Source organism: Chelonia mydas, chromosome 2, assembly GCF_015237465.2.
Source record: "Chelonia mydas isolate rCheMyd1 chromosome 2, rCheMyd1.pri.v2, whole genome shotgun sequence".
Lineage (NCBI taxonomy): Eukaryota > Metazoa > Chordata > Testudines > Cheloniidae > Chelonia > Chelonia mydas.
Genome location: NC_057850.1, coordinates 171,146,922 through 171,166,193, shown reverse-complemented (window position 1 = coordinate 171,166,193; position 19,272 = coordinate 171,146,922). Strand labels below are relative to the sequence as shown.

Sequence of the window (19,272 nt, the reverse complement as noted above, 5' to 3'; positions counted from 1 at the left end):
CAGCCCCCATGTAACAACAACATGGACACAGCCCCATCCATTGTCACAAAGAACTGCAGGGCTCCCAGATCTGATGACATTCCTGCAGAAATATTCAAGTATGGACACAAGATCCTGCTAAAGTGACTGCATGGACTCCTCAATATATGGAGTTCTGAAGATGTACTGCAAGACTTCAAAGACACCACCTTCGTCATCATATACATGAGGAAGGGTGAAAAGTCCCATTGTGGTATCTTGTACATTGCTGGAAAGGGTCTGACCAGAATACTCTTTAATCTGCTACATAACATTGCTAATAATGTGCTATTGGAATCACAATGCAGTTTTAGGCCAACATGAGAAACAGCAGACATGATATTTGTAGCCTATCAGATGCAGGAGAAATACAGAGAACAGCAACAAGACCTTTGCACTGTCTTTATGGACCTGGCTAAAGCATTTGACATGGTCAGTAGACCTGGGATTTGGCAATTATTACGTGACTTTGATCGCCCAGAAAAATTCATCAACATTCTGGGGCTATTTCATGGACTGTTTGGACAAGTCTGCATAGATGATGTTCTGTCTGACCCATTTCCTGTTGCTAATGGTATGAAGCAGGGCTGCGTAATTGATCCACTCTTGTTTAATCTCTGCTATGTATCAGTGCCCAATGATGCTACAAGAGACCAAAATGTCGGTATCAGGACACATTTCTGATCTGCTAAAAAATTATTTAGTCAGAACCAGTTGTGATCTTCCATGAAGGTGTTTGAGGCAATTGTTCATGAGCTGCTTTATGATGATGGCTGTGCTCTAGAGTCACATACTCTAGAAGAAATACTGATTACAGACAGATTCACAGAGTCTGCAGAAAGATATGGAGTGACAATCTGAAAAAAAGACAGAGGGGATATATCAACCTGCTTCAGGGAATCCCTACTGTTATGGGGCGCACATGCCCCTCACTGGTACTGCAGGGGTTAACTCCTCTCTCTGGAGAGAGGAGGCCATGCCCCCTCAGCCCTGCTGGGAATGCTTTGGCTGGAGACCAGGTATAAAAGGGAGCAGCCCAGCTCATTCAGGGCTGACAGCTGGAGAGAAAGGAGGTGCGCTGCAGGCCCCTGCGGAAGGACCACTGGCACTTCAGGACGCAGAGGCCAGCTGGATGGTGATGACCCATGAACCCCTGAGTCTGGGTGCCCCAGAAGAAGGATTGACCATGGGAACCCCAAGATGGCACACCACGGAGAAATGGGTAGAAAGTGACCCAGGGAAAATTTGCGAGGAATCGGTTGTAGAACCGGAGACTAACTTGGCATGTTTTGGCAGGATCCCTGCTGAGCTGGTAGCAGGCAACCCCACCACCGCCAGGGCCCTGGGTTTGGGACCTGGTGGAGTGGGGAGCCCGGTCCCCCTACCCTGGCCCCCGCCGATCCTGGGGCAGCATCCCACCTCACTAATCCTATTGACTCAGGCCGCTAGGTCACACAGCCCCAGTAGAGTAGGCGGCTATATTGACTCCGGCCATAAAGCTACCCCACCCCGGAAGAAGGGCAGCCGTGTTGACTTTGGCCATCAGACCACACTACCCCCAAGACCCAGAGTGGTCACACAGACTTGGCTGAGAGGCTATAGCAACCCTTACTCCACCCCAAAATGGGACAGGGCACTCATGCCCCACAACACCTACACAAAACCAAGAGACACCATCAGCAACACACAGCTGAATGCTGTTACAGATTCTGCTATATTGTCAAATGATATTACCATAGACAAGGAGCTGATAAGTCATATCAACAAAACCAGTTATCATTTGGCAGAGAATCAGGCAGAGTCTGGCAGCAAAATGGTAGTAAGCTTCAAACCAAAGTAAAAGTCTAAAGCAGTTGTCCTGTTCAACTTCTTGTATGCATATGAGACCTGGACCTACTACAGGCATCACATTAAGCTCTAGATAAATTCCATTTACAACATCTGCATGCCATGCTGAGCAACAAATGGCAGGATAAAGCTACCAATAATGAGGTTCTGGAATGTAGTTGCTCCACAGGGATTGAAGCTATGCTTATCACATCACAGTTACACTGAACTGGTCATGTGTTGAGAATGGACAACACCAGAATGCCAAAGCAGTTGCTGTATGGCAAACTTAAAGTGGGCAACTGCATACAAGGTGTGCAGAAGAAATACTTCACGGACACTGTGACATGGTGTGACTCACCACTGCAGTGCCTTCTAATGGCTGTCCTGGGGATTAGCTCTGTTAGCCAGTGCACCTTCCTCTGGTGATTTCACATCTGCTCCTGGACCTGTGTCATTCCAAGGACCACGATGTCCTCTTCAGGACACAGCCCTCCTGCTGTGCTGCACTCTGTGCTCCCCCATTCTGGGGGAATGTAACACAGTCTGACAGTCCAGCCACTTCCTCAGTGGCAAGTGGGGATGGGGGGGACCCAGTCCCCCACGCTACTCCGGGTCCCAGCCCAGGGACCCTGTAGATGGTAGCCACATGATGCATACCCTCCAAACTCTCAGTACCTTTCTGTGGGCCACTTCCCTGCAGCGCTAGCACCTTCTTCAACCTTTACCTCAGAGCCTCAGCATGCCAGTCTTTGCAGCCAGCCAGGAGCTCTCTCTCATTCCCTGATCTTGCCCAGCACTGCTCTTGCCAAGATTCTTCCTCCTGCAAGGCAGCCAGTGCTCCATCCTGGGAGCAACTGAAGCTGCTCTGCTCTGCAGCTCTTCTTATATGGGCCTGCCCAGCCCTGACTGGCTGCTCCTCGCAACCCCTCTTCTATTGGCTGCTTTCTGTGCAACCTCCCTAAGACTACATTCACCCCTTACAGGCCAGTGTGGGGCAAATGCCCCGTCACAGACGCACTGAAGCATAAATTGAAAGAGTGCAACATTGACAGCTGGGAGTTAACAACAACAGATAGATCACGCTGGCCAGCAACAGTCAACAATGGAGTTACCCAGTCTGAGATTAATCACCGTATGGACCTTGAGGCAAAGAGGCCAAGTCATAAACAGCAGCAGACTCAGCATGCACAAATTGTGATCTCTTCCTTGGCATTAAGCTACCTATGCACTTCATGCGGAAAGGACTGTCACTTGCATATTGGCCTTTTTAGTTCACAAGGCATAATACTGTCACCAGCATCATCTTCAGTCACTGAAATAGCAAAAAAGCAAAAAGACGTACCAAGCCTAGTGTTAAGGCTCTATTTAGTTGTAAATCAACATATTTTAATGGTTATATCTACCAATGGGAATGCACCTTTCTTTATAACTGAAGTACAAATGGGAAAGTCAATTAAAATTGATCATTTAAATTGAGGCTTTCTACTTGGTGATTTTAAATCAATCCACCCTGTATGGAAGAGTGAGCGCTGCTCAGTCAGATTCAGTTGTCTTGTTTGGACATACAGTTCCAAGAATTTCCATGAAACTCATATTTGGATAGGTTGGCGGATTGTCATTTACAGTGAAGACTTGGAATGATCAGAATTTGTTGGCTGCTATACAGATGAAGACTATAGCTGATTGAAAAAATTGACTAAACTTTTTTCTGTCAGAAAATGCTATTTCTTCAACATTGAAATGTTTTATGGAACTGTCTCAGTTTCTCAATGGGATCCCTAGATGTTATCATAAACGAAATAATAATTTCTAATCTAAACAAAAAGGAGAAGTTTTTTTTTATTTGACAAAAATCCCAAAACTTCTAGCTCATCTTCAAAAAAGGCAAAAATCCAATTTGTTTTTCCTTTGCAGGTCACTTGTAAGGAACAATTTCAAAAAACTAACAGTGCTTCTGTGTCACTTCTGCAATTAAATTATATTTTAAAAATGTGTGTGTGTATGGTATTTGTTGAAAGTTTTTTGACATAAAATCAATATACCAAAGTCCGGCTTTCACAGGAAATTACTTTGACATATTTGAACCAAAAGCAAGTAACATAGTTAATAACTTACTGTAATATGTTTATTTGCTACAACAGGCAAAAATCCTGACATTTCATTCAAAAAGGTCTTTATCAAGGAGGAAAAATAAAAAAAAAACCTGAAGGTGTTTATAAATTGATGACTTTTGAAACAGTTCAGTATTATTTATGGATGATACCACAATGCATACTGTATATAACTGCTGGTATTTCATGTCTGGTCGTGGTGTTATGGATGTCTTGAAATTTGTGTGATGGAGGCATCCAAAAATGATCTGACTAGCTAGTTTGATACCTTGTGTCCTGTGTCTGACCATGACCAATGCTAGCTGCATCAGAACTCATGATTCACTTGTCTCTTTCAAGTAACACTGTGTTGTTAATTATGGTTTTGCAATTTGAACAATCTATAACAGTGGTGCCCAAACTTTTTCTATCAGACCCCACCTTACCAGTACTATCTGGCTGTGCCCCCTGCCCAACAATTACTGCACAGCCAAGGTTTCCTCCGCAGTGGAGCTTGGGCTGAAGGCAGAGCTAGAGGCAGAACTGGGAATAGGTGGGGCTACAGGCGGACCTGGGCAGGGGGCAGGGAGGGAATGAGGGCAGAGCTGGGCTGGGGGCAGAGTGGAGCTGTGGCTGGGGCTGGAGTTGGGCAGTCGGCGGGGTGTAGTGGAGCTGCAGTTGGGGTTGGAGCTGGGCTGGGGGCAGAGCGGAGCTGGGTGGAACTCCCTCCCCACCCCCTGTGGGCTGGCCTGGACTCCATTGCGTGCCCTCCCCCCCACCCGAATGTTTGTCTAGGGGGGTGTGCCCCACAGTTTGGGGACCAGTGATCTATACTCAGTAGATATTAGAGATGGGTGCAAGACACTAAATTTGCATCCAGATTTCACATCCACTCAGTTCAGGGGGTTGAGATTTTCAGTGATCTAGTTTGATAGCATTTGCCTAAGAAGAGGACTAAAGGGGAAGGACTTTTGGAATAAGTGAATTTTAAGGCAGTGAGTGTAAAGATGTGATGGATTTGGTCAGAGAGTGGGTTTCAACTCTAGGGTCGACAAAGAAAAAAGCCCAGAGCTGAGAATGAAAAAAAGACATGTTCTGGCACCCAAGCTTAGTCTTGGGTGAGTCTTCAGTATTCTGAGCTACTTTGAATGCCCAGTGTCTTCCACCTTGTCCCAACCAAGATTTTTTAATTAATCTATCATTCATGTCTGAAAAGTGGATGATATGGCTATCCATTTGTTTGGCAGTCATTCCTGAGTGTGGAGAATGTGCCCAACATGGGTAAATTATTTGCACTGAGCATCTATTCCTATTTATTTATCTTTTTTTTTTTTTTCAAATACAACAAATATACCAAAGTACAAGATTCATCATAATACATAATGTAAGTAAAGAGGGTTAGGATAAAGGGCGGGGAGTGGAAGTGATATATCTATCTGCAGGATCTGCATTAATCATAGACATCTTAAACATCTGCCATTTTGAATTTTTTGGGCACGCCCTTTCTATGGAATCTCAGTCGTTCATTAGCTCTGAGGTCAGCCATATCACAGAGCCAGTCGTCAATGTTTGGTGGAGAGAGACTTTTCCTTTTTTTCAGGATTAATTTTTTAACAACCAAAGCTACACGATGGAATCACATCGTCTTGTTACCAGGTAACCTCCATGTATCAGGAATATATCTAGGAACAAAACTTAGGGTGGAGGGCTCCAGATTAGCATCCAATATGAAATTGGTCCTTTGACCCACCTCATACCAAATTCTTGATACAGGGACACCAAAGGCGTTACATTTCCAACAGTGGTCAGTGTTGTTGAGGCCCACTGAAACCTGTCCCTTGCATAAAATGTTAAACCAAAATTTCAGAAATTCTTAGTGTTGAGACCACTACATAGGATTTGGGAATTTTTTTTTAACAGTTTGATGAATTCATCCCAGTTGTGATATTGGACTTCCTGTGGGTCCTTAATCTTGAGGATTTTAATTTCTGGTGCAAGCATGATTCGGGTTCATTTACTGAAAAGTGTTTCATCCTGCAAGTTTGTTGTTTTGGAAATTATAAGCTTATTTGTTTATAAGTTAATAATTTGTTTGGTCAAGGTTAAGTGTGAAGTTGAGGGACGTGTAGACAGAAATCATATATAGATAGATGACAGTTTTCACTGGGCTTTTGTTGTGGATACAGAGCTGAGACTGACCTTGTCAGTGTCTTAAATGCTGTGCTCACTCTGTGTGCAAGCAGAGTAATGAGGAAGTTGTTACAGTTGGTAGATTCTTCTGCAGATTCTGATACTCTAGCTCAGTGGTATTCAATTACATTTTCTGGGTGTCCAGATAAGGCAATGTCCAAATCTTGCATGGCCAAAAGGCTTGCCAGGTGCTTGCTCTTTAATGAAAGCACACCAATTCTTCACCTAGCTGGCAAGGATTGGCAATTTATGCCACGTGTGCCAAAGATGGCACTTTGGCTGACTTTTGCATGGCATGCAGACTGCTAGGCCAATCAGGGACATGTTTGGAAATGCACTTCAGTTTGTTTTCCTTCTGTTTATCATCATGCTATGTACAGGTAAAGTCTGTTTATCCGAATTCCGATTAATTGAAAATCCTGATTATCCGAATGAGTAGTGTGTCCCTCATGCACATTTGGGTAATCAGGATTTTCAGTCCCGAAGGTGGTGAGAGGGAGGGGACTGGCTGCAGGAGACAAGAGCCTCCTTAGTGCTGCTTGAGGAGGAGAGATGGGAGGAAGAGGGGAGCAGTGGGGGAGCTGGGAGAGGCGCAGGGCAGCAGGGGGTCACTCCCCGCAGAGTCCATCCTGTCCCTGCCTCCTCCTGCCTGAACCCGGCTCCTTCTCCCAGCTGGAGTCTGTTGTAAGGACAGCCCTGTTACTTGGCTCCAGCTCTGACCAAGGATGGCCCCTCTACTCAGCTCTGGCTCTGCCTCAGGCTCCTGGCAACTCCAGCTCCTGAGCTCTGCTGTCCAGTTCCAGCTGCATCATCATCATCATCATGCTCTGACCCACACCTTAGCGCCCCTCCCCATCCCACCTCACCTCCTCAGGCCAGCACCTGCCAGCTCAGAGGACACTCTGCAGTAGGGGCCCGGGGCAGGAAAGGGGCCACTTGGCAAGGGACTGCTAGAGCTGCCTTCAGTGAGGGCCTTCTGTTTGGCCTGCTGGGTGTCAGCTGTTCCTTCCTGCTCCCTGCTGGGGGCGCCATAGTAAGGGTGGCCTCACTTCCTGGCTCCAGCTGGCCAGGGGCTGCTCGTGGCTCTGTCCCCTGTGCTCCCCTGCCACGCAGCCCTTTTCTCACCATGGCTGCAGAGCGTCCTCCGAGCTAGTAGGTGCCTGCCTGGGTGGGGGCTAGGGGAAAGCACTCAGAGATGGGTCAACTTGGGGGTGGTGCAGCTGGGACCAGCAGAGAGTGCAGGGGTTGGAGCCGAGGGTGAGCCAGAGCCAGGTAGTGGGACCATCCTTATAGCGGAGCCCTTAGCAAGAAGCAGGATGGAACAGGTTGGTGGGCCAAACAGAAGGCCTGGTGGACCAGATCTGGCCCTCTCTTGCCTTTGTCCTTATTGCTCAGTTAAATAATAACAAATAATCACAAACCTCAACCTAAATATTTTCCTAAGCTTGGCTGTCCCAGGCACTGATTTGCTTTGTTTCAAAAACACTCTGACTCCTCTTACATCCTGGGTTGGAGTTAGTGGGACCCACCTTCCAACATGAGTTATTTGTTGAGTTATGAAGTTATTTGTCTCAGTGCAAGGTTCTAAAACCTGACATTAAGGTGATTCTGTGGAAGAGGCCTGCTTTCCTGTGTAGTGTCATGGTGTTACAGTCCTGTCATGGAATTTTGTGTAGTGTTCCTCAAGCCTGTTTTGGCTTTAGTTTTCTTATATTTCTGTAAGGTTTGGGTCATCAATATGAAACAAAGGCAGTTATATATAATATCTAGATCATGGGCAGATGTTAGATACTGAAATGCAGTCAAGGCTGATTTTTACCATCTTCAAAAATATTGTCAGACTGTAGCCCATACCTGAGCTGAATATTCATTATGCTTGCTATTATACAGTTCTCGCTCGTGGTCTGGTGTTGTGGCATTATGGTTTTCAGTTATGCTTGCCTTTGTGCAATTGAGGTTACTTCAGTATGCTGTATCCTGGGCTGCAGAAAAATTCTTATACGGTGCCTGTGGCTGGTGCAAAATGCTACAGCATGGTTACTTACTGGGAAGAAATGAAGGTGATTCTGTTTATTAACTACTATGTACTTTGCTCTGCATCTCTGAAGGGATTTCAATTTAAGGATCTAACTTTCACTTCTAATACCAGTAATAAATTGAGTCAGAATTATCTTACTGAGCATCCAGCAGCCTATATAGTGTACCAGCTCAGAATGGCGAAGGGTTTTATCTCTTGTTGCTTGCACTAATACAGGTAAATGGAGCTTTTGGTGCTCAAACTATGACTTAGACAGGTCTTATCTTTGCTTCTGCGGTCCTTCATCTCAGAAATGCCCTGTGACAAATTCCAAGGAGTGCCACATATTTAACCTTTTTTGAATAGACACTTAATTTTAAATCTCTAAGGCCCTTTCTATGGTATGATGATGTTTCAGTGGTTTTATCTGTTTTTATCTTATGTTTTAATGTGTTTGATGTGTCTTAACTTTATTGCTTTGTTTGGCGCCTGGAATTCTATGGCAGATAGGCGTCAAATAAATAGAATTTATTATGGTGATGTTGAGTTCAAGTACTGGGGAGGACTGTGAGACAGCTTAGTACTGTAGCTATCGTAATTTTAACTGATATAAAAGCTTGACTAATTGTTGCATTATTAAGCCTTGAAGATTAAGCAGTATCTTCAGCGTATATCTTAGCAATGTGCCAAAGAAGTCAAAATAAAGCAGCTGTAGTGTAGAATTTCAGATGTAGTAAAAGAAATGGTTAGTTTGTGTTTACATGAGGCTGAAAATGTGGCACCTAAATCCTAATTTAAAAGAAAAAAGAAAGTCTACTCTAAGCAACTCTTTTTACTTCATTCTTTTCTTCACGTGGTCTTGTCCATTTATTACACAAAACTAGTCCACTGAGGCGTAGTGTAGTGATTAGAGCAAGGGGCTGGGAGTCAGGATTCCTGTATTCTACTTGCAGCTCCCTTTTGGACCTCAATCCAGTGTGTCCATTCTGCTGCATTTGGGCACAGCAACCCACCAACACAGCACCCATTGAAGCTGTGTAACCTTGATCAAGGCAATTCACCTGTTTGTGCCTCAAGGGGTAGTAATCATTACCTCAGAGGTGAGTTTAATTAACATTTGTATAGCATTTGATGGTCTGATTTCTGGAATCTAGTTCTTTGAAGAGTTGGCAATGATGTCCACTAGGGTTCTAGGATTGCTAAGGCCTAACTCTGCAGCCTTTACCCACTCTTAACTGACACTGAAGTCAAGTGGAATTTTACATGAGGAAAGAACATGGGATCATTAATGAGAGATCATAGGTAGCCCCTGTGAATGGATGTAGCTAAATTTAGAACAATGTAAAAATGAAATGCCATATGACTAATGATGTACCAAATAATAACTGATCAAGGAATGCATATATTTTATGGTTACTGTGTAATTTTCTTGTGTAGTCCTAGTCTGTAATGTAACTTTCTATAGAAGATACTGAGATATATTGGTTTTCTCTATACTGAACATCTGATTTTTACAAATTCTTAGATTACAATTTGACTGCACAGCAAAAGAGAATAGAAGTCCCTATTTACAAATTAGAGGAAAGCGCCGCCTTTTATCCTTAAAAATGCTATAACTTGGTATATATTACAATTTAGAGTTGCTTATATCTGGTTTGGCTTTAGAATTTCTGGTTTGGTTACCAGTTTTCCTGAATTATTTTAGAGTAATCTGCAGAATCACATGAAACTTTTAAGTATATCATTTGCCTGTTTTTATGTAAAATAAATGCATTTATACAATTTCTTGAAATCAGGCATGCAGCCACTTTTAAGAATAGCTCAGAAATGTAGCGGGTTTTTGCACCAAAGAATACTGTTTTTGTAAAAATCTCATATGATGACTAGATTGTGTCTGGGATTAAGGAATACCTTTAAACTCCTTTGTCATCAAACTGATTACTGTCTTTCTGGTGTCTGTTTCTACAGTGCCTAGCATGTACTGTGGCCCCTCGGCACTATGGAAATAATAATAATAACAACAAATATTATTTAATGTCAGTACTAGGGCTGTCAAGCGATTAAAAAAATTAATTGTGTGATTAATCATGCTGTTAAACAATAGAATACCATTTAGTTTAAATATTGATGTTTACTACATTTTTAAATATATTAATTTCAATTACAAAACTGAATACAAAGTGTACAGTGCTCACTTTATATTTATTTTTGGTTACAAATATTTGCACTGTAAAAATAAAAAAAATATTTTTCAATTCACCTCATACAAGTACTGTAGTGCAATCTCTTTATCATGAAAATTAAATTTACAAATGTAGAATTATGTACCAAAAAAAGGCGTTCAAAAATAAAACAATGTAAAACTTTAGAGCCTACAAGTCCAGTCAGTCCTACTTCTTGGTCAACCAATCACTCAGACAAACAAGGTTGGTTACAATTTGCAGGAGATAATCCTGCCCGCTTCTTGTTTATAATGTCACCTGAAAGTGAGAACAGGCATTCATATGGCCCGGTTGTAGCTGGCGTTGCAAGATATTTATGTGCCAGATGCACTAAAGATTCATATGTCCCTTCATGCTTCAACCACCATTCCAGAGGACATGCTTCCATGCTGATGATGGGTTCTGCTTGATAACAATCCAAAGCAGTGCAGACTGACGTATGTTCATTTTCATAATCTGAGTCAGATGCCACCAGCAGAAGTTTGATTTTCTTTTTTGGTGGTTTGGGTTCTGTAGTTTCCGCATCAGAGTGTTATTCTATTAAGACTTCTAAAAGCATGCTCCGCACCTCGTGCCTCTCAGATTTTGGACGGCACTTCAGATTCCTAAACCTCGGGTTGAGTGCTGAGGCTATTTTTAGAAATCTCACATAGGTATCTTCTTTGCGTTTTTGTCAAATCTGCGATGAAAGTGTTCTTAAAATGAACATGTGCTGGATCATCATCCGAGACTGCTATAACATGAAATATATGCAGAATGTGGGTAAAACAGAGCAGGAGACATACAGTTCTCCCCCCAGGGAGTACAGTCACAAATGTAATTGATGCATTATTTTTTTAACAAGCATCATCAGCATGGAAGCATGTCCTCTGGAATGGTGGCCAAAGCATGAAGGGGCATATGAAGGTTTAGCATATGTGGCAGGTAAACGCCGACTACAAAAACTTGCCACGCCGGATACAAAAGTGCCATGCGAATGTCTGTTCTCACTTTCAGGTGTGAATAAGAAGCAGGCAGCAGTATCTCCCGTCAATGTAAACAAACTTGTTTGTCTTAGCGATTGGCTGAACAAGAAGTAGGACTGAGTGGATTTGTAGGCTTTAAAGTTTTACACTGTTTTGTTTTTGAGTGCAGTTATGTAACCAAAAAAAAATCTGCATTTGTAAGTTACATTTTCACAATAAGCGATTGCACTTAAGTACTTGTATGAGGTGAACTGAAAAATACTATTTCTTTTGTTTATCGTTTTTATAGTACATATATTTGTAATAAAAAATAATTATATAAAGTGAACACTGTGCACTTTGTATTCTGTGTTGTAATTGAAATCAATATTGAAAATGTAGAAAAACATCCAAAAATATTTAATAAATTTCAATTGGTATTCTATTGTTATAAGTCCAATTAATTGCGATTAATTTTTTTTAGTTAATTGCGTGAGTTAACTGTGATTAATTGACAGCCCTAGTCAGTATCCATTTTCTTTTCTTTGTTTATGGTTCTTATATAAAGCCCACTGATGTCAATGCAGACTACCACAGTTTTAAAATATCATCAGTATTTACACAGACAAAAAACAGAAGTGAAAACAGAAGAGAGTTAACTATGTAAGTCCTATGAGTCTTTTCAGATTTTTGTGCATGAAGAAATTTTGCAGTCATACGGCATTTCTGCTATGTAAAAGTACAATGTAAAACTAATATCTTCCTATGTTTCTCCATGTGTTTATTCAGAATCAGAACTGTTGGCATAAGTGAGAGAAATAATTTTTTGCTACTTATAATTTTTGCTAGTCAAAATTTGGAATTTACTATCTGTGAGAAATTCTGACATTTAAAGGAAGGTTTGATTTTGTTTCAGAATCAAACTAGCCATTTTGAAATTTCCAATATCAAAATAGTTTCATTTAAGAAAAATCAGACAGTTTTGGTTTGATTTTCTTTTGAAATGATGCAATCAGCTGCCCCGACTTCTGTGAAGACCCCAGGTTGCCCTGACTCCTCTCTCTGGCTTGGATTCTCAGTGCTTTCAGGATCTTTAGTACGTCCTGCAGACCCCTGCTAGAGCCAAGGCATCTAGGCTCCCGGCTCTGCAACTGGGAGCCTGTAAGTCCTGGGGTCCCCAGCCTCAAGGCAGTCCACCTAGCGGGTATTCTCCAGAGCTGCGGACCCTGGAATCTCCAGGTTCTCCAACAGCCCACCAGGCAAGCTGTAGGAAACTAGGCAGGTTTCTGACAGAAACTGCATGGTAGGAAAAGTTCTGTTGGAATCTTTGCCTGTCTTTCGGTGAACATTTGTCAAAATTGAAACGTTTCCATGAAACATTTCAGTTTTGATGAATTGGCATGTTCTGTTTAAAAACAGGGTTTTTTGGAAAATTCCTGACCAGTGCTGCTTGCCACTTCTGTTATCCCTACAGAACAGAGCCGGATGGTATTTCTTCTTCAGTAAATTCAGTCAAACAGTTTATTATGTTCTTATTTTAGGGCCACTCAGCAACATCTCTGCACACCCTTTGCTGGCTTTGGGTTTTGAACAGGTGTCATTGACAGCAAAGATTTGTTTGTAGAACCTTTATTACTAGTGACGATGCACAGGAAGGAAAGAACTCTGGTTGACTTTCAGCTCCAAGTTGAATTTGCAAGGCTGGAAGATAGGATAAAAGTCTAGCTACTTGTCAACTGAGTACATTTGCCCTGAAAGTCAGTGAAAAAATGTTACATTTTTTTCTCCCTTTTTTTAGTCAGTTGTGATCCAAAAACACAATGTACAAACTGTCCTGCTGGAAGTCATGGAGAGACAATAAATATAGAACCTCAACGTCATTTTTACAATCACTTTTCAGAGGAGAACTATACTTAGAATCTTAAGTAGTTATTCTTGCTATACATATCAGAACATTTTGTATTTGCTGTGTTTATGGATGAGAGCTGATAAAATGGAAGGGAAAAATGCGTGATTTATGTGGGGCTAGAAAGGCCTTAGGGCTGGATTTGGAGAAGGGTATACTTGCATGCAAACAATTATGTAGTTACTGAAACTCAAAGACTTATTTTAGGATCGATCATTTGTCTAACATCTGGAACCTGTAAGAAATTAAAAGCAGACATTGGTATGCAATAAACTCTTCTCTCTGATCAAGCACATTAGATTAATATCACTTTGGGTTCTTTCTGGTTATCTTTCATGCCCACACATATAATCACTCTTCTCTTCCGTAAAATATCTTTCACCTAGTGCAGTTTATCATAATTAAGAGCCTAGTTTTGCAATGTGTAACCAAAGTGGGCATTCCTATCCCACATTTGGACATTTAAATCAGCATGATTGCTTGTGAATGCTCTTTCGACATGCCATAAGGCCAGGTTAGAGTTTGAGCCAGCATAAGATTTTCTAAAAATTATGATCATTTTCAAATACAAAAGGTATTGTTCCTAGCATGAGGCAATTCTATTTGAACTTCATTATGATGGCTAAATATTAATTAATCACTGGACTGTAATTTTACATTTAATATAGGCAAACAGAAGATAGTCCCATTTAGTAATATATATGCTTGGTGCTTCCAAAGGGCTACTCTCCCAAAGATGAGGAAACTTATGAACAAAATGGACTTCGAAGAAAAATATAGAAAGAAAAATGAGAATTAAAATTGGGAGTTCTTTAAGACAACTGCATTAGATGGCCCAAAAGCCAAAATTACACAGTCAAGAAAGAGGATAAAAGTCCATCCTGATTCAGTGGAGAAATGAAGGCAGCAATTAGCCACCATAACCAATGGAGAAAAGAGGAACCAGAAAACAATCAATATATACTAAAAGTAATGAAATGTAAAAAATTGATAAGGGAAGCTAAAGACACCAGGAAAAATTCATGGCTAGCAGATTTAGGACAAGAAGAAGGAGTTTTCTAAAGTATATTAGGAACAACAAAAAAATCTCAACAACTGTATCAGCTTATTACTAGATGAAGTTGGTAAAATAAGGGAGTCAGAAAAGGCAGGCCAGTTAGTCTGACATCAGTCCTGGGTAAAATAATGGAAAAGCTGATGCAGGATTCAATTGTTATAGAATTAAAGGCATATAATTAATTCCAGTCAACATGGTTTTATGAAAATTTGGTCTTGTCAAACATACCTGATTTCATTCTTCAATGAGATTACAAGTTTGGTTAATAAAGGTAATGGCATAGAAGTAATATAATGTAAGGTGTCTGATTAAAAATTAGCACTACGCAGTATCAATAAAATACACATTAAATGGATTAAGAACTGGCTAACCAAGAGATCTCAAAAATTAGTTGTCAATGGGGAATCATCACTGAATGCAGATGTTTCTAGTGGGTTTCCACAGGAATCAGGACTATACATGATGCAATTCAATGTTTTTATCAATGATCTGGAAGTAAATATAAAATAACTGCTGACGACATTTGTCGATGACAAAATGATTGGAGAGAGTTAAATAATGATGAACACAGACCAGTCATAAAGTGTGCTAAGTTGGGTCCATTCAAACAAAATGCCTTTTAATACAACCAAATGCAATATCATACATCCAGGAAGAAGGAACGCAGGTCACCCACAATGGTTGGGTGACTGTATCCTGGAAAGCAGTGACTCTGGAAAGGATTTGGGGATTATAGTGGATAAACAACTCAACATTAGTGCCCAGTGTGATGCTGTGGCAAAAAGGGTTAATGTTATCCTTGGGTGTATAAACAGGGAGTAATGAGTAAGAGTAGGGAGTTGATTTTTACCTCTGTATACCGTATTGGTGAGACCAGTACTAGAATTCTGCATAGAGTTCTGCTGTCCACATTTTAAAAAGTATGTTGACATTTTGGAAGGGTGCAGAAAAGAGCCACCAAAATTATTTGAGAGGCTGGAGAAAATGCCTTACAATGAGATACTTAAAGAGCTCAATCTGTTGAGCTTATTAAAAAGAAGCGTGAGAGCTGCGTTTATTGCAGTGTGTTGACTTTATGACCCTGACTCCATCCTCCTCCATTTAGGGGCATGTTGGAATAGTGCAGAGGCAGGGATGGGGCATGTTGGGAGCGAAAGATAGCAGGACTCAAGCATGCCATACTCTGACAAGCTCAGATGAGTGGAACAGTGCTTAGGGAACTGTTCATTTAGCACAAGTTAGAGCAGCCCTGTAACTGCTATACCTTATACTGGGGCTGGTTCAGACCCCAGCCAGCCCTAAGAGTTGGCAGAAAGGTGTCCTCATGCCAATTTCTTACCCCTCACACTTCCTTAAGATTTCACACTCAGTGCACCTAAGAATGAGTTCTTTCTGTTCAAAAAAAGGGAAGGGAGAGTCATCAGAAAAATAGTGTCCAATTATTGTTTTGGAATAGTTTTCATAAATAAGTTTCACTATGTCTTTCCTCTTTCTCATTCAAATGTTCCTTTCAGAATTAAGTCAAAAGGACCGAGTTTGGGGTGATAAATTGCTACGTGATTTTCTTTACATATCTAAATGGAGGCATTAGTGTTACATGCAGAATAACAGAGAAGTAACTGTGCACGATGCAGCTTGTCAGCTGTTATGGTGATATAATACAGGATACGATTGTGAACAGAGGATGTCCTTTGGGAAATCATCCAAAAAATCATTGTTGAATTTTGTAGTGAAGAAAAGTTTTGGATTGGCCAGTCTGGAAATTTAGCATCCTTCATTTCTCCAAAGAGCAGATACAGTCCTAGAAGTGCCATTGTACATTTCCCTGCAAATACACCTCAATTCAGGCCTCAGAGGGAGAGTGTCATTTGTTCTTCATGCCCATTCAGTGTTGGCCTCTGTGCTGAGACTGCCAATAAGTGTGCCAGTTGTTATTTGGGCATTTGTCCATGAGGAACTAAATTGAGAGCACCATTTGACTACCCAATGGGCACCAATCAATCATCAGAGTAATGACTGAACAGAGAGTAGAAGTGAAAGGCCCTGGTATACCATTGCCAACTTCCAAAGTCATCCAGTTACCTTCAAATGGTGACACTTCAGGTGCAAGTGTTTTGGAGCCTCTCCCAACTCCCTTAAAATCAATGGAAAAACTCCCTTTCAGTTTAGTCATGGGCAACTGGACTGAGCCCTGAGTGAATTAATGTTGCATTCATGTGAATGACATACAACTGGATTACGGGTGTGTTCTTTTAATGTGGAATTTGTTTGATAAACACAAATGTATTTTTAAAAGGTAAGCTTATTTTCAAATATAATATTTGTTGAATAACCATCACATAAACCAACACAAAGTAGTCCAACGTAGCATTAAATGCTAGCACGTGTTATCAGTCATTCAGATAATTTCTCCCGATGTCCATTCTTTTACAGGACCAGCTGTCAGATACAGTGAATTCAGTGCATCAAAGCCCAAGCCTCCCCCTCTTGTTGGACAGCACACGGTGGAGGTACTGAAGAGTGCACTGGGGTATGAGGATAATGCCATCGAGGAACTTCTCAGGACTGGTGCAGTTGTTCAGCATGAAGTCAAGTGAAGAGTTTTAACTCTAATCTGTCATGCTGAGTTCATGTTGCTTGTTCTTCTCTTGGATCCCTGCAAGTCTCCCAAGGAAATTCAAAGGAGGAGACATAATTTAATTCTTAATTTTCTTCCTTGTGTTCGGAATGAATCTAACGCTGACATAACTAAAAGCAATCCGGTATTTACTGTATGAAAGAAATGTGTGTGTGTGGGGGGGGGTAAATGTTCCGATTACAGAATCCTATGTGGCTAATCATTTCCTATATTTTTGTCTGGGGAATGTAATTCTTATCTTAATCATGATAATTGCCCAAATGGTTGTCCCCTGAAAGACAGAGTCTGTGAAAAGAAGCAGATCCTTGAAACACTTGCATGCTGTGATCTCCATTTGCACATAAGCTACTTTTTAAAACAGTTTAGCATGAAATCAAAGTTGTGAGCAAATTGATGGCCCCTGTGATTGATTTTAAACAGAATTCTGAGCACATGAGCTCTTTGTTAATCTCTAATTTAAACCTCGTTGAAGTGCCTATTGTAAAACTTACTTCTATTCCCATGTTTAGTTGTGTAAATATTTGCTTTACATTACATAGTATTGCTATGGCAATCCCAGAATGTGTAGCAGAAATAAACCTTGACTGTTACATTTTTCCAGTTACATAAAGAGCATTTTCGAAGCCCAGTTGAGAGTCAAAACATGAATGAATGGTACTGGTCTTTTGTGATTTTATTCAACGAGGCTCTCAGTATTTTTAATTGGATGTGGAGCCAAACCAGAACCACATATCTGTACACCATATGCCAAAGTTTGGAGGAAGTTTGGGTATGGCTCTGTGTGCTGCTCCGCATCTCTTTAAATGGCCATGACCTCAATTCCATTTTACTAGGAGGAAAATTTAGATCTGAATCCAAATTTTTGGCTCAGGTCTATGTCTATGGTTAAAACAGAGCCGGATTCTACCGGCCTTGGTCAAATTCAGTTCAGTAGATCTACTCAGAGAGTAAGGTATTACTATTATGAATAAGGGTGAAAGAATCTGGCCCATAATAAATACCAAGCAAGAGATTAAATAAAAGTCACTTCTTCTATACAAATTGATTTGGCAGTTCTTCAGCCACAGAAGAAATGCCATGCCTCAGTATCCAAGCATATAATTTACAACTAAAGAAAACTCTGCTTGGGAACGTTCTCAGCTTTGTTGTGTGCATTAGTGGAGTGAGGCAATGCCCTGTTATTCCTAGAACTAAAGAAAAGTAACCGAAACTGACATTCGGCAAATAATGTCCATATTTTCCCCGACGTATCGGAAACAGGCCTGGCATTATAACTAGACTGTCACTTTCTTTCCACTTTAACGAACAGCATCCTCTGTGTTACATTTGAACTTCACAACTGTATATTACTTTCTGGGAACAAAAAAAAAGTTATCATGTAACCAAGTTGAAATGCATATTGCGGTTGCTCATTTTTGAAGCTCTGTGTTTTTGGTTCATTTGCTTGCTTGTTTTGTTGTGTTCTTTCTTTTCAGATCTTCTCCTAGTCATTTTTTTTCATGGATTGCATTCCTGGCACCAGACCTAACACTCTGCTCATGTGTTAAGGGCAGAAGGAGATTCTGGACTAGTAACTTCCTAAATAAATATAGAAATAAGTGTGCACTGAGAGCCAAACGAACAGGGAGACCATAGGGGTAGAGCTAGGATCTGGGAAAAGGGTTGCTAGGCATTACCATGTAATCCACCTTTAGTTCAAGAGGATCAGCCAGTTTACTGAGAGAAACACTGATTTGAAGTGAGCTTCAGATAAAATGGATAATCTGGTATTAAACTGAGTTTTGTTTATTGCTGCAAACTATTTCACACTATCAAATCATGTTTACAAATAAATGTGTTGTTTCCACTTATTGAGGCCCATTCTTTTTCCTTTTTCTACGAACTGAATACATAAATAAGATACCATAAAATCACACTCAGTTTAGTTCAAGGCTTTCTAAGGGATCTTTTTTCAGGGGTGTACCAAGCTATGGAAAGAATTAGGTGCTAGATTCTCAGTTAGAGCAAATTGGTGTAGCTCCATTGACATGAACAGTATAATGCTGATTTACACCAGCTTAGGATCTGGCCCATTAACTTCAATGTATTTGCTCCAATGTGCCAACACAGTTTCTCTTTACTCCCCTTCTAAGTGTTTTCCCCACCAATATTTTGACATTCAGATAGCAGACATTCAGAGGAGATAACCTGAGGCATGATTTGCCTCACTTGCAGTAGTCAGTTCAACAAGGACAGTGCTAATCCTGTTACTGCTGCTTATTGGGAGAGAAGTCACAGGAGGTTCTGTAAATAAATAGACTGAAACTAACTATCTACATGTTGGAAGACCAGAAAACTTGATGTGGCTAAAAGTCTTTAAG

At 41.0% G+C, this 19,272-nt stretch overlaps 1 protein-coding gene across 5 annotated transcripts in view; it reads left to right on the top strand.

Annotated features, from left to right (window-relative positions):
* SUGCT (succinyl-CoA:glutarate-CoA transferase) overlaps nucleotides 1–18,762 on the top strand; it is a 481,412-nt gene extending 462,650 nt beyond the window's left edge. For all 5 annotated transcript variants that reach the window (XM_007058722.4, XM_037890011.2, XM_027821213.3 and 2 more), the window contains one exon: nucleotides 16,708–18,762. In XM_007058722.4, coding sequence (XP_007058784.2) covers nucleotides 16,708–16,871 — 164 coding nt within the window. In that variant the 3' untranslated portion in view covers nucleotides 16,872–18,762. The remainder of the gene's footprint in view (nucleotides 1–16,707) is intronic.
* Nucleotides 18,763–19,272: the final 510 nt, after the last annotated feature.